Genomic DNA, 14788 nt, shown 5'->3' with positions numbered 1-14788 from the left:
GCGCTCGACAGACAGACAGAGACATAGAGACAGAAAGCGAGAAATCACCCCCCAGGGGGGATGGTCACGCCGCAATCCCTTCTCCTCCATCCTCCTCTCGGGATCTTGGGCACGCACACACACGCACCCGGTGTGAGTTTTAAGCCACTGGGTCTGGGACGTGAACCGCGGTCGACTACGTGGGAGTCCAGCGACATAGCCATTACGCTAACTGCTGGTTCCCAGGCTTGCAGTATTTCTAAAACTCTTTTGAGTCTGCAGCCATTACAGAAAAGTTTGATATAATAAAATTACTGAAAATTGGGACCTATATACTTCCTAGAGATAGTAATTATCTTTAAAAGTTAACACGGTAAATACCTTGAGAGTTTATAAATATACAATTTATATATATATATATATATTAGAACTTATACTAGCAAATCATGTTTCTGTTCTTTCCATTTCAATATTAAATGGTGTATTTTTGGTATATAATAGGGTTAGAATTTAGAATGAAATATGACAGAATGTTTATTTTGCATTTGTATGTGCTACTATAAATATAGTTCTAATAATTCCAGAACAAAAGTACATACAAACCTATGGACAGACAAAAATGATACGGTGAACAGTTTGTAGATACAGTGATCAATTGTTTTTTCCTGAACTACTAGGAGAGTGAATCTGAGGGATGGGGACAGAGAAAGAGCAAGAATGCATAGAGATTCGTTGGGAAATGTGCAGTCCCAAGGTATTGGTTTAGGGAGAACAATTAGTCTTTTTGGCATCCCAGTGGTGAAAAGGGCTGCAACAGGTCTTGGGCATTGAAGTCTGTTAAATTAATTGTTTCAGAAGAGCAGACAAACAGGAGCCAAATATAGAAAATAAGAGTAGTATTTGGGGAAGAAATGTAAAGATGGAGATCCAGAATGTCTTGGAGAGCAGTTTCCAGTTGCCTAGAAGCTAATCTTAAAGGCACCTACCAGAAGCAGAAAGCAATTCCTAGACCCTGATTTTAGATAAACTGGTTCAGAGATACTCTCTTCCTTTTCACTGAGTGATTGAAAGCTTGATCAAGCTAAGAAAATGCCTGAAACTTTGGGATATTCTTTACCTTAGTATGAGGCTATAACTTTAGAGGAAGCTGTTTGTATAGAGAAATGTCAAGAGTGGGACCAAGTCTCAGGACCACGAAGCTACCCATTAACTTAGTGGCAGTGATGATATCCCTATTTTCATTAGAGAGGATACTCCAAGAGACTGTTGAAAAAACATTCTTATAATCCACTTAGAGGTGTGTTAAACAGCTATAAGGGTGAGTAAAGAGTAAAGAAAAAGGCAAATGAATGGAAAACAACAGCAAACAATCTTCTCTTGAAAATGAACCAGTAGGGCCAGCCCTATAGCCTAGTGGTTAAGGGAATGACATTCCATATGACTGACTACAGTTGGAATTATAGCCCTGACAACTTGAAAGAAAATGCTGGGTCCATACATATGCATGGCCAAAATTCCAATAAGATAGAAAGATGGAGAAGAATAAATTGTGCCGGGACCATACCCTGTTGTGGAGTGTATTTTTCCTTTCTCTCTCTGTCCCATGAGTGCACACATCCCTGGCAGTTAAAAGAGAAAAAAAGAAAAGAAAAGAAAATGAGCCTGCAAACAAAAATTTCAAAATATATGAAGTCTAATGGTAAAAGCTGATAATATCAGCACCAGCAGATGGCATAATAGTTATATTGCTGGATTTCTACATGGCAAGTTCAGTTTGAGTCCTGGACCCAGTGGCTTGGAATTCACTCCGAGCGCCTGTGTGTGCATGCCCAGGGTCCCAAGAGAAGAGTGGAGGAGAGGGGATTGCAGCATGGTCATCCCCTCTGGGAGATGATTTCTAGTTTTCTGTCTCTGTCTCTTTCTGTCTCTCCAGCAAGCGCACGTGCCCTATAGCATAAACCTCCCTGAATAAAAGGAAAGTGGACCAGTAGATGGAATAATGGTTACTTTGCTGGACTCCCACATGGTTCGAGTCCCAGACCCATCACCTTAAAATTCATGCCAGGTGCATGCGTGCCCAAGACTTCAAGAGGAGTATGGAGGAGATGGGATTGCAGCATGGCCATCCCCCGAGGGTGATTTTTCACTTCTGTATCTGTCTCTCTGGTGAGTGTATGTGCTCTATAGCAAAAAATTCTCTTAGAAAGAAAGAAAGCTGACAGTATCATTCATATCATGAATGCATTCCTAGTGGAAGAGCATAAGCAAAGTAAAAAAGTAAGCCACAAAATGAAAGAAGATATTCATAAAATTGATGAAGACTAGGACCAGCTGGTGGTGTGGTAGTTAAGGGGCTGGACTCCCACATGATTGACCTCAGTTTGTGGTTTGAGTCCCGGACCTGGTAGCTTGCTTTCTCACTTTCTCCTCTCTCTCTCCCCCTCTCTCTCGTGAGTGTGCATGTCCTTTAGCAAATTAAATAATAATAATAATGATAAATATAATTAAATAAATAATTCTTTAAAAATTGCTGAAGACTTATATCCAAAATAAATAAAGGACTCCTACTAATCAGTAGGAAAAAGACAAATAGCCAAGTTCTGAAACAAGTAAACAACCAAAAAAGTCTTCACAGGAGAAGAAACAAATACCCCACAAATATATAAAAATGTTCTACCTCGGTTAGAGAAATGCACAATAAATATGTGGTAAAACACCTCTGCATACCCATAAGTTTGGCAAAAAATAGCAAGTCTGAGAAAACCAAGAGTTGCAAGGATGTGGAAAAATAGGACTTCTTATATATTATTGATGGGAATGCAAAGTGGAGTAGCTACTTTAGGGAGCAATTTCAACCCAGCAATTTCAGAAATGTTAGCATGCTTACAAGGAGATATGTACAAGAAAGTTTATTACAGGGCCGGCAGGTGACTTTGTGGTTGGGACATTGGAATCCCATGTGGCTAACTGCAGTTTGAGTCCCGGACTCAGAGGCTCACTTTCTAACATTCTCTCTCTCTTTCTGGTAAAATTGTAAAAAAATGATAACAATTATAAATAAAATTAAATAAATTTTAAAAGAATAAAGTTTATTACAATATTGTTTATAAAGTGAAAAATAAGAAACATGTTAAATATTCCTGTACAGAACAAATACAATGTATTATTTTCATATGATAGAATACTCACTCCAGTGAAAATGTTTGACTCAAAGCAACTTAGATGGATCTCAAAAATATTACTTTGAGTAAAAGATGTCAAGTGATTCATATCAGACCATTTATATAAAGATCAAAAACATATAAAATGATGCTATATGGATCATGGATATATGAGGAGACTTCAAAAAGTTTATAGAAAATGGAATTAAAGTGTAAGTTTATTTTGGTGGGACCGGGAGTTGGTGTAATGGCTTTGTCGCTGGACTCCCATGTAGTCAACTGCGATTCGAGTCCCGGACCCCCTGGCTTAAACTCATGCCAGGAGCGTGTGCATGTGTGCCCAAGATCCCAAGAAGAGAATGGAGGAGAAGGGATTGCAGCATGGCCACCCCACCCCCCAGGAGGCTGCTTTCTCGCTTTCTGTCTCTCTGTCTTTCTGGCGGGGGCACACATCTTATAGCAAAAACCTCTCCAAAAAAAAAAGGCGTAAATTTATTTTGGTCTCAAAATATTTTTAAGTTTATACGTAGGTTTTTTATAATACACATTTTCCCTGAACCTTTAAAGACTCCTTGTATATGGGCTTGTATGAAATAAAAAGTATTTAAAAATTCATTGAGATAATAAACACTCAATTCAAGTAGTAATCTTTTCAAGAGGAAGAGTAGGTAATGGAACTGGGGAAAGACACAAAGGGAACATAAACCATGTCTATTATATTTCTTTATTTTTTTCTTCTTTCTTCCCTTTGTCTTTTTTTTTTTTTTTAAGAATGTTTTTAGTTTGTTCCTAAGTTTACTTTTTTTATTTACATTTTTGGGTCATTTTCTTTTATACATTCAGTCACATTATTTAGCTTACAAAATGAATATTTCAACATGTGAACATTTCTCCCTAGTCCAGCTGATAAAACTATAAAATATCTTCAACAGATAATACCACAAAACCAGACCAACTCTCCAAGAAGTTTAAGGGAATGCTATACCAGGAAAATAAATACAGACACATAGAAATAAGAGTTCAAAAACTAAGAAAATGGCCAGCTTAATCATAGGGACTAGTCCGGAGATGAATATTACATCCAGAATTTAGTCCAGAAGATTGGATCACAATAGAAGATAGATTAAGAATATGAGACTGAACTGGTGAAATAGAATCCTATGACTTTTGACTAAAACATTACTGATTTTCTTCTAGGCTTTGTTTTCCAATTTTAAGGATTTTTGTCTTGTCTTGAGCTGCTGATAGGTTCATGTACCTACTATTTGAACAGAATTCTAACCTGTTTCCTGGCATTAAGTTTTAAGCAAAGCTCTCTCAGCATTTCTTTGATTTTGATTTATTAAAGCAAAAACTGCTTTTCTTTTTCTTTTTTTTGAGAGGTTTTCGCTATAGGGCGCGTGCACTCGCCAGACAGACAGAGAGAGACATAGAGACAGAAAGCGAGAAATCACCCTCCAGAGGGGATGGTCACGCCACAATCCCTTTTCCTCCATTCTCCTCTCGGGATCTTGGGCACGCACGCACATGCGCCCGGAGTGAGTTTTAAGCCACCGGGTCTGGGACGCAAACCGCGGTCGACTACGTGGGAGTCCAGCAACATAGCCATTATGCTAACTGCTGGTTCCCAAAATAAATAATTCTTTAAAAAAAAAAAAAGTAGTTGACTATGTGCTCAGTGTGAGTTTTAAGCCACCGGGTCCAGGACTCAAACCACGGTCAGCTATGTGGGAGTCCAACAATGTAACCATTTTGCCTTCTGCTGATCCCTCTGTATTTTTGTAAGGGAGTTCATTGTAAGAGAACTGTACAGACCAAGGTATGAAGTTAAAATTGGTATTTGGGTTTGATTTGTTATCCAGATTCATTTCAAGTGCTGTTCTCCAGGTCAGAGAGCATTTTTATTCTCTTTCACCTTTTCAGAAATTATAGTCCTTTTCATACATTTGGGAAAAATCCAAATGTCATAATCATTTACATTACTAACAAAACAAGCTCTTGGCATTAATAATTATGAGAAGATTAAGATGAGAATTATGACTAACAAAAAACAAGAAAACATTTTATTCACTGTTTCAGACACATTAGGAAATAGTTCTGTGTTTCAGAAGCATAATAGACCTCATCACATCAGCATAATTTTTTTTTGTGACTAAATTAGGATATTTCTATGACTTCAGCTCTCTCACTTCTCACCTAAAAGTTTTCTTAAAAAGATATACCTCTTAAGAGGAAGGTAGCATAGTGGTTAAGGCGCTAGATTCTCGCATGACTAACTGTGGTTTGAGTCTCGGGCCCAGTGTGACTTGAAAATCATGCCAGGCATGTGTGTGTGCATGCACAAAATCCCAAGAGCAGAATGGAGGAAAAGTGATTGTAGTGTGGCCATCTTCCCCAGAGGGTGATTTCTCACTTTCCTTCTCAGTCTCTCTCTGGTAAGCACACACACCCTATGCCAAAAACCTAAAAAGAAATAAAGAAGATATACTCTTTTGTTCTATTTTTTTCTTTTCTATTATAAATGCACAAACATCCCAATATAATCCTCACTTCAGGATCAATTTTTCTGTGACCCTAAGAGGTGGTATTAAATGATGAACTTCCAGGTCTTTCTCGAAGTATTTGCATTATAAGAATATTTCTTGGGACCAGTATTTGGTGTGGTGGGTAAGACGCTGTTATAACAGTTCAAGTCCTGGACCTGGCAACTTGAAAATCACATTGAGTGTGTGTGAATGCATGCTCAAAATCCCAAGAGGAGAATGGAGAAGGAATTGTGACTTGGCCATCTCCCCTGGGTGAGGGAGGGGAGTGATTTCTCACTTTCCCTCTCTCTGTCTCTGTCTCTGTCTCTGTCTCTCTTTCCCATAAGGGCAAATGCCCTATGGCAAAAAAATCTTAAAAAAAAAAAATACTCCTGAAAACCTACAAAGTCCTCATGTCAAGCAATATTGAAAAAATGTTTAGACATTTTGTTTGTTTCTGTGCTGAAATGGGTTTGGGGGAAGGCAAGTGGCCTAGAACATGGGTCCCCAGGGTCATACAGCCTTCAAGAAGCTGTCAAATTAGCTTGCTGCCTCAAGCTAGTATCTTCCCCCTTTTCACTGACACTAGAAATATTTTGATTTTAGCTCTTAAAGTTCTCTGTTCTTCTTCTCATCCTGAGACTGAATTTACATGTAATGGACATTTAATAAATGCTCATTTGTGAGACCAAGGACGTTGCCGTTAGTCCAAGTGAACTATATTGTTTCTAGCTCCAACCTTCATAAATAATATCTGATGGGTCTCTGTCCTCTGGAAGAGGGAGCTGTTCTCTCCCTAGGGTATCGACTAAATTCCTATCAGTTGTGTTAGTCTTAGATCATCATTACCTATAGGTAGAATATAGACATCTTTCTCATCGTAAAAAAAAAATCAGAAAAATATTATTTACAACATTCTAATTATTTTTACTTTTACCTGTCCCTAATCTTGGTTCTTGCCTTAATCACTAGTTGAACTAGGTATACTATTGGGTCATCTGGGAAGTCATGATGCATTTTTGCATAGAAAAATACAAAAAAAAAAATCATGACTTTCCCAAAGACCTAATATAATCAAATTTTGCTATCTACATGCTCATTGTCATGGGCAATCCTCATTCTTCCTGACTATATTTTGTTGCCTCCTCTACACTGGAAAACTGTCCATAATAATACTAGCAAGCCAGCCTGTGGCCTGGTGGTTAAGGCGACTGAATGCCTAGATGGTCAACTGAGTAGTTCAAGTCCCAGACCCAGCGGCTTGAAAAATGTGTACAAATGTGACCATAATCAGAAAAGTGGGAGAAATAGAGAAGGGATTGGGCCTTGGCCATATCCCATGGTAGGTGTTTTCTCCTCTCTCTCTGACTCTCTCGTGAATGTACATACACTCTGGCAAAATTTAAAAAAAAAATACTAGCAAACATTTATTGAGCATTTGACTTGTGTACTGCCCTAAATACTTTACAAATACTATCTATCTCATTTCATATGCATGATATTGGGTCATCAGGAAAGTCATGATGCATTCTTGCATAGAGAAATAGAAAAATATGTCATGACTTTTCTGACAACCCAATAATTTCAGGCATTATTATCAACCCTATTTTATAGATAATAAAATAGAGTCATAGGAGGATACTTTATTTAATGTGTAAAAGTTTTCCCTGATAGTTCTATGGAGGAGCAAAAATGAAACCTATGCAAAAGGGCTCTGTTATAAAGAAGTGAAGTTCGGACCTTGTGCTATTGCCTGCTCCGTAGCAAGGCTCAATGATCGTTTGTTGAGTGAATTAGCGAATGACTGAGTAAGTATTGTTACTGCAGTGTAGCATGTTTCGTGTAGGTAGAGTCCCCAGAATAACATAAAGCATAAATATGCCAAGCACTGTGTCTGTATCTCAGTAGTTCCCCTCACTGACATACAGTACTTTACTTCTCCTTCCCTCTTCCTCTAATTTCACAATCAAAATGATTGTCTGATTGAATATCTTTAAAAGGTCATGATGAATTATTCTGTAATATTTGAAATGTTATGCTCAGAAAGGTCAAACCTTATTTTTCGGTAGGACTTGTCACATAGATTTGTTTTTTCTGGGCACTTTCTTTTTTCAAAGAAAAAATGGCAAGAAATTTAGAGCAGGGTGCCCTCTTGAGGAAATTTTAGCACCTTCCTTCTCAAGAACTGTCAGTGAGTAAAAAGAGAAATGTAAATAGTGATGGACACTTTCATGAAGAACAGATAAATGAAACATTAAAAAGTAAGAATAGCCAATTACCAGATATTTGGGAATTATGATTCTTAACTGTTATGGTCTAATACAGCAACCATAAATACGATTTTTTTAAGTTTTTTTTTTTTTTTTTTAATGTTTAAGAAGGACTTTTGCTATAAGGCACATGTGCTTGCCCAAGAGACAGAGAGACAGAAAGTAAGACATCACCCCCCAGGGGAGATAGCCACACCATAGTTCATTCTCCTCCATTCTTCTCTTGGGATTTTGGACATGCACACACACACGGCCAGTGTGTTTCAAGCCAATAGGTCTGGGACTTGAACCATGGTTGGCCATATGGGAGTCCAGTGCCATAACCACTGTGCCACCTACTGACCCCTATTTCTTCATTTATTTTTTTCTATTGAGTGCACATGTTCACCAGAGATAGAGAGAAGGAAAGTGAGAAATCACTCCCCCAGAGGGGTGGCCATGCTGCAATCCCTTTCCTTCACTCTCTCTGGATTTTGGACATGCACATGACAACCTGATTTTCAAGCCACTAGGTCCAGGACTCAAACCGTGAAGTCCACCAGGTGGGATTCAGTCTCCTCAACCACCACACCACCTGCTGGCCCCCCATTAATAAGATTTTTAGGGACCAGCAGTTAGCATAATGGCTATGTCGATGAACTCCATGTAGTCGACCGCGGTTCAAGTCTGGGGCCCGGTGGCTTAAACTCACACCGGGTGCATGTGCGTACATGCTCAAGATCCCGAGAGGAGAATGGAGGAAGAAGGGATTGCGGCGTGGCCATCCCCCCTGGGGAACCATCCCGCCTGGGGGATGATTTCTCACTTTCTGTCTATCTTTCTGGAGAGAGCACACACCCTATAGCAAAAAAAAAAAAAAAAAAAAAAAAAAGAAAGAAAGAAAGAAAAGAAAACCTCTCCCAAAAAAAAGAGTTTTAAATGAAAACAAAAACCTCTGGAAGGTATTTAATTTCTTCTTCTTCACTCAGTCCAAGTAATAGTCATGGAGCACCTGTTTTATGCCAGGAACTATACTGAACACAGCAGTCAATAGAACATACATTCTGCCTTCATGAAACTTCCAGTTTGTGTGGGAGATCACAGTAAAGAGAAAAAAATATACACAGGGACTTCAGGAAACTTATAGATAAATGGTAGTTAACGACGCTGGACTCCCACATGGCTGACTGTGGTTTAAATACTGGACTTGGAGCCTTGCTTTCTCAATTTCTCGTTCTCTCTCTCTTACTCTGTCCCTCTCTGGTCAAATTTAAATAAACAAAGTTAAATAAAACAATTCTAAAAAAAAAAAAAAGAAAAGAAAGAAAGAAAAGAAGCTGTTGGATACATTATAAATATCTAGAGACCAGAAGATGGCATAATAGTTATGTTGTTGTACTACCACATAGTCGACCATGTTTCAAGTCTCAGAGCTGGTGACTTGAAACTCACACGGGGTGTGTGTGCATGCGTGCCCAAGCTCCTAAAAGGAGAATGGAAGAGAAGGGATTTTAGTGTAGCCATCCCCCAGGGAGATGATTTCTTGCTTTCTGTCTCTCTGTCTTTCCAGAGAGCACACGCACCCTATAGCAAAAAAATCGCTCTTAAAAAAAAAAAAAATCTAAAAAGAAAACTTATTAAATAAAATGTTGCCTGAGTCCCATAAAATAATTTACCAACCACTGTGTAAATTATATTTATGTACAAAGTGATCAGGAAGAAACATAAAATAATAAAACAATTGATATCTTAGTACAGTGAAATTAGGAGTATTTTTCCTTTTATTAATTTCTCTGAATGTTATTACTCTAGGAAAATAATTAAAATACTTGTTTTTTTAATTTGGCCCCAGGCATAAATTTTTCTTAATTTCTCTTGTTCTTTATTTAGGGAAATTATCGTTTCATGAAACTCTTACTCACACGTAGAGCAAACTGGATGCAAAAGGATCTAGAAGAGATGACCCCTTTGCACTTGACCACCCGGCACAAGAGCCCTAAGTGTTTGGCACTTCTGCTAAAGTTTATGGCACCGGGAGAGGTGGATACCCAAGATAAAAACAAGGTAATGGACTGTCAAAATTGAAGACAAATAAGGCAAATCACATGTTTCCTTTTATGATGTTAAACTTCAAGAAAGAAGACCTAAATTTTCACCATACACATGATGGAACATTTCCAAGTCTCCATACATTTTGGGAAAGTAATTCCTTTAAACTGTGTCATTTTATCCTTGTAGCACCCATGTGTGGTAAGTAGTAGCAACTCCTTTTTACAGATGGGGAAACTATAGTTCAGGAAGATTAAAATTGTGTTCAAGAGCCAAGTGGCAGAACTAGAATTCAGATCCAGCCCTGTGTAACTCCAAAGCTCAATATTTGTTAGATAGCCATGATAGTTACTGTAGATGGTTAGACTTAAGTGGCTAAATACCCAGAGTAATGTACTAAGTGCACAGTGGTTTAATGACCTGGACTTCGGCATTAGACTTCTCAAGTTTCGATCCAGAAGCCACTATTTACTTGTTGAGTGTCCTTGGCCAAATGACCTAACTCCTCTGTGCCTCAGTTTTCACATATGTGAAGAAAGAGTGGTGGGCATACTGAAGATAAGAGAATAATGTAAATTGCATAGCACAGTGCTCAGTGTGTACTATGCTTTCAATAAATGTTAGCTGTAAAATAATTAAAAATTTCATTTCAATTCTAACATCTGCTGTGACATTGTTGCTAGAATTTGTTATCTTTCCTGCTCTTAAATAATTACTGGGCATTGTTTTTAAATAATTGCCTATTTAATTTTATTTATTATTATTATTTTTAATTTGACCAGAGAAAGAGAAAGGGAAAATGAGAAAGCAAGCTGCCAGGTCGGGAACTCAAACCGCGGTTGTCCATATGGAAGTTCAGAACCCCAACCACCACGACACCTGCTGGCCCCCATTGGGCATTGTTTGACTGATGCTCTGAACATTCTTTATAGGGAAAAAAGTGTGGTCTTTACTCAGACAAGTGCAATAATTCTTTCTTTCCACCAGGAAAGGGTCATCTTACCACCAATGCTGCCTTGTAATTAAAACTCCTAAGACTGGCCCAGCCCTCGTGACACAAGTGGGAAGGTGCCACGGTACAGTGGCTGAGGCAGCATGCAAGGCCTAGGTTTGGTTCCTAGTCCCACCTAAAAACAGGCCAGGCATGGTGACACACACTTGTGGTCCTGGCCATCTGGGAGGCTAGGAAAGGGGATCACAAAATGGCAACATGTCAATCAAATATTTTTGTCCAGATTTCCTCTCTCTCGAAAATTTCTCTCTTTCTCTGTCTCAAAAACAAACAAACTCTCATGATGAGAAATCTACTGGGTTTATAGTCAATAATCTTTCACTCTCACAGTGTTTTAAATGTAGTTTTCAGATTTAGTTTAATAGTCATCCAGAATTCTGAGATCAACTTTAACTTTACGACTATTGTAAATTAATATTATTCCTAACAGCATTTGTAGTGCTGATATTTCTCTGAAAAAAGCACTTTGAACAATCTGCAGTGGCCCTTTAATCACTTTAGAAGCTACAATTCTCTTTGGACTTTATAATGTCTTCTCCAATATATTCTAGGAGCTTCCTGCTGTCTTCCAGTGTCTGTACACTTTTCTGTTGTTGCACAGGGATGACAGGTTATCTAGTCAGACAAATAGAAGATAGACCTAATGGTCCAGGTCGGCACAGAGATGAGAGTAAAACAAAAGCCTAGAACAGTGATTCTCGGGGCCAGCAGGTGGCGTGGTGGTTGAGGACATTGGACTCCCACATGGCTCACCCTGGTTTGAGTCCCAGACCTGGTGGCTTGTTTCCTCTCTCTCTCTCTCTCCCCCTCCCTCTCTGGTCAAATTTAAATAAATGAATAAAGTTAAATAAAATAATTCCTGGGAACCAGCAGTTAGCGTAATGTCTATGTCGCTGGATTCCCATGTAGTCGACCGCGGTTCGCGTCCCGGGCCCGGTGGCTTAGAACTCACGCCGGACGCGTGTGCGTGCGTGCCCAAGATCCCAAGAGGAGAATGGAGGAGAAGGGATTGCGGCGTGACCATCCCCCCTGGGGGGTGATTTCTCGCTTTCTGTCTCTATGTCTCTCTCTGTGTGTCTGGCGAGCGCACGCGACCTATAGCGAAAAAACCTTTCAATAAAAAATAAAATAAAATAAAATAATTCCTAAAAAAGAAAAAAAAAAAAAAAAGGAACAGTGATTCTCAAACTATCTGTGAAGGATCAGGATTTTTGTTTGTTTGTTTCCAATCTGTCACAGATCAATTATTTTATAGCATACTTTTAATATGAACACCAGGGCCACCCTCTAAGCCTACTGATTAAGGAAGCTCCACCCCACATCGCAGACTGTGGTTTGAATCCCAGTCCTTGTGGCTTGAAAAATAGGCCAGACACATATACGCATGCATGCCCGAATCTAGATAGGATGGAAAAATAGAAAAGAAGGGATCACAGCATGACCATCCCCTACTTGGGAGGGTCTTACAGCATAACTACCCTTCACTTGGGGGGTCCTTTCTCCCTCTGCCTCTCTGTCTTTCTTGCCTTTTATTAGGTCCCTCTGCCTCTCTCTTGCCTTTCTCTGTTGAGCATATGCACCTTCTGGCAATAAATAAATAAATAATAGAATGAAGACAGACAGCGACAACAACCACAACAAATTTAAAAATGGGCAAAACGGGGCCAGGCAACGATGCAGCAGTAATGCACCTTGGCCCACATAGGAAGGTCCCAGGTTTACATTCTTAAAAAAAGGGTACAACTGTTACAGAAAATAGCATGACAATTACTCAAAAGTTAAACTTAGAATTAAGATATGATCCAGCATTGTACTTCTGGGATGAACATACCCAGAAGATTTGAAATAAAGGACCTAAACAAGTAAGTGCACATCCATATTCAGTAGTAGTGCTATTCACAGTACCAAAAAATGGAAGCAAGCCAAATGTCTGTGAATAGGTAACTTGATAATCAAAACATAGTATCTGTTGGGTCATCAAGAAAGTCATGACACAGTTTTGCATAGAAAAACATAGAAAAATACATCATAACTTCCCTGATGACCTAGTGTGTGTGTGTGTGTGTGTGTGTGTGTGTGTGTGTGTGTAATATATGGATATAGATTCAGTCTTAAAAAGAAATGAAATTTGGGCACATGGTACAACATGAATAAACTTTGAAGAAACTTGCTAGGTAAAATAAGTCAGGCACAAAAGGACAAATATTGTGTGAGATTCCAATTATGCAGTCCCTAGAGTAGTCAACTTCACTGAGACAGAGAATAGAGAGATCATTGGTAGGATCTGGAGAGAGGTGGAAATAGGTAGTTACTGTTAACAGGGTGCAGAGTTTCAGTTTGATAAAGTGAAAATTATACTCAGTGTCTGTCACGTAGTAAAAGCCTGGGGAAGGTTAGTTGTTACTGCTGTTTTGAGAGATTGCCTCAATTTTTCAGCAAACAGCTCTGCATTGGAGTGCCTACTACAATAACCCTGAGCATGTGAAGCTGCTTATCAAGCATGATTCCAACATTGGGATTCCTGATGTTGAAGGCAAGATCCCACTTCACTGGGCCGCCAACCATAAAGATCCAAGTGCTGTTCATACAGTGAGATGCATTCTGGTGAGTAGAATGGCACTGCTAGTTCTGGATGGCCTTGTATTAGAAAAAAAAATATTACGGACTATCAAATATATGGCAAAACCTATACATGACATATAAGCAAATTATGAAACAAAAGAATACAGAACATATGGCCAGCTGGTGGTGTGGTGGTTAAAGCAGCCAGATCCCACATGGCCGACTGAGCATTTCAAGTCCCAGACTGGTGCCTTGAAAAACATGCCAGGTGCATGTGCATGAGTGCCCAAAATCCCAAAAGGAGAATGGAGGAAAAGAGATTGCCACATGGCTATCCCCTCTAGGAGATGATTTTTCACTTTCCCTCTCCCTTTTTTTCTCTCGCCAGTGAGCACACGTATCTTACAGGGGGAAAAATAAAATAAAATAAATAAGTGAATAAATAAAATCAAACTAAACAACAAACTTGTGGATCTATCCCCCAAGAAACAGAACATTTTGATACCCCTATTTAAGACCACATAAGTTTATTTTTCTTAAGAATTATTTATTTTACTTTATTTATTCATTCATTTATTTTAATTTGACCACAGAGAGACAGAGAGAGAGAGAGAGAGAGAGAGAGGGAAAGTGAGAAAGCAAGCCACCAGGTCCAGGACTCAAACCATGGTTGGCCTCATGGGAGTGTCCAACTCTTTAACCACCACACCACCTGTTGGTCCCCAAGACCACATAAGTTTCTTATGTTCCAATTTCCCATTGCATTTATCCCCCCTGTCCCATGTTCATTCTGGCCCCATCAACTACTTTCTTGATTTTATTTGTAACTTGTTTTCTTTGCTTTATTGGGTCATTGGAAAAGTCCTGACCTTTTTCCCCATGTTTTTCTATGCAAAAATGAGTCATGACTTTTCTGATGACCCAGTATATTTGTCTTTTTAAAGTAGTGACTAGATATAAATGTATGTCAGTAAAATACAGAAAAAAAAAAAAAAGCAAATACTCATATACTTACCACCGAGTTTAAGGAAAAGTGCATTACCATTACCTTTGAAATCCCGGAGTGAAGTACCTCCCAGTTACCTTCCATTCTCTCCTTTCTCAGAGGCAAAGAATTCTCTTCAGCTTTGTATTTTTCATCACACTGATTTTCACTGTAGTTTTACCGCATATATTTGTATTCCTAGATGATATATTATTTAGTTTTTAATGTCTTGAATTTTATATCCATGGAATCATAGTGTGTGTGTA

General features: G+C 38.8%; 1 protein-coding gene across 5 annotated transcripts in view; it reads left to right on the top strand.

Annotated features, from left to right (window-relative positions):
* The window catches only part of INVS (inversin), a 196073-nt gene that overhangs the window by 89197 nt on the left and 92088 nt on the right, over positions 1-14788 (top strand). For all 5 annotated transcript variants that reach the window (XM_014582764.2, XM_006165043.3, XM_006165042.3 and 2 more), the window contains 2 exons: positions 9805-9978; positions 13412-13579. In XM_014582764.2, coding sequence (XP_014438250.1) covers positions 9805-9978; positions 13412-13579 — 342 coding nt within the window. The remainder of the gene's footprint in view (positions 1-9804; positions 9979-13411; positions 13580-14788) is intronic.

This window comes from Tupaia chinensis, unplaced genomic scaffold (assembly GCF_000334495.1).
Source record: "Tupaia chinensis unplaced genomic scaffold, TupChi_1.0 Scaffold143795_1, whole genome shotgun sequence".
Lineage (NCBI taxonomy): Eukaryota > Metazoa > Chordata > Mammalia > Scandentia > Tupaiidae > Tupaia > Tupaia belangeri.
This window is presented reverse-complemented; position numbering and strand designations above follow the sequence as displayed.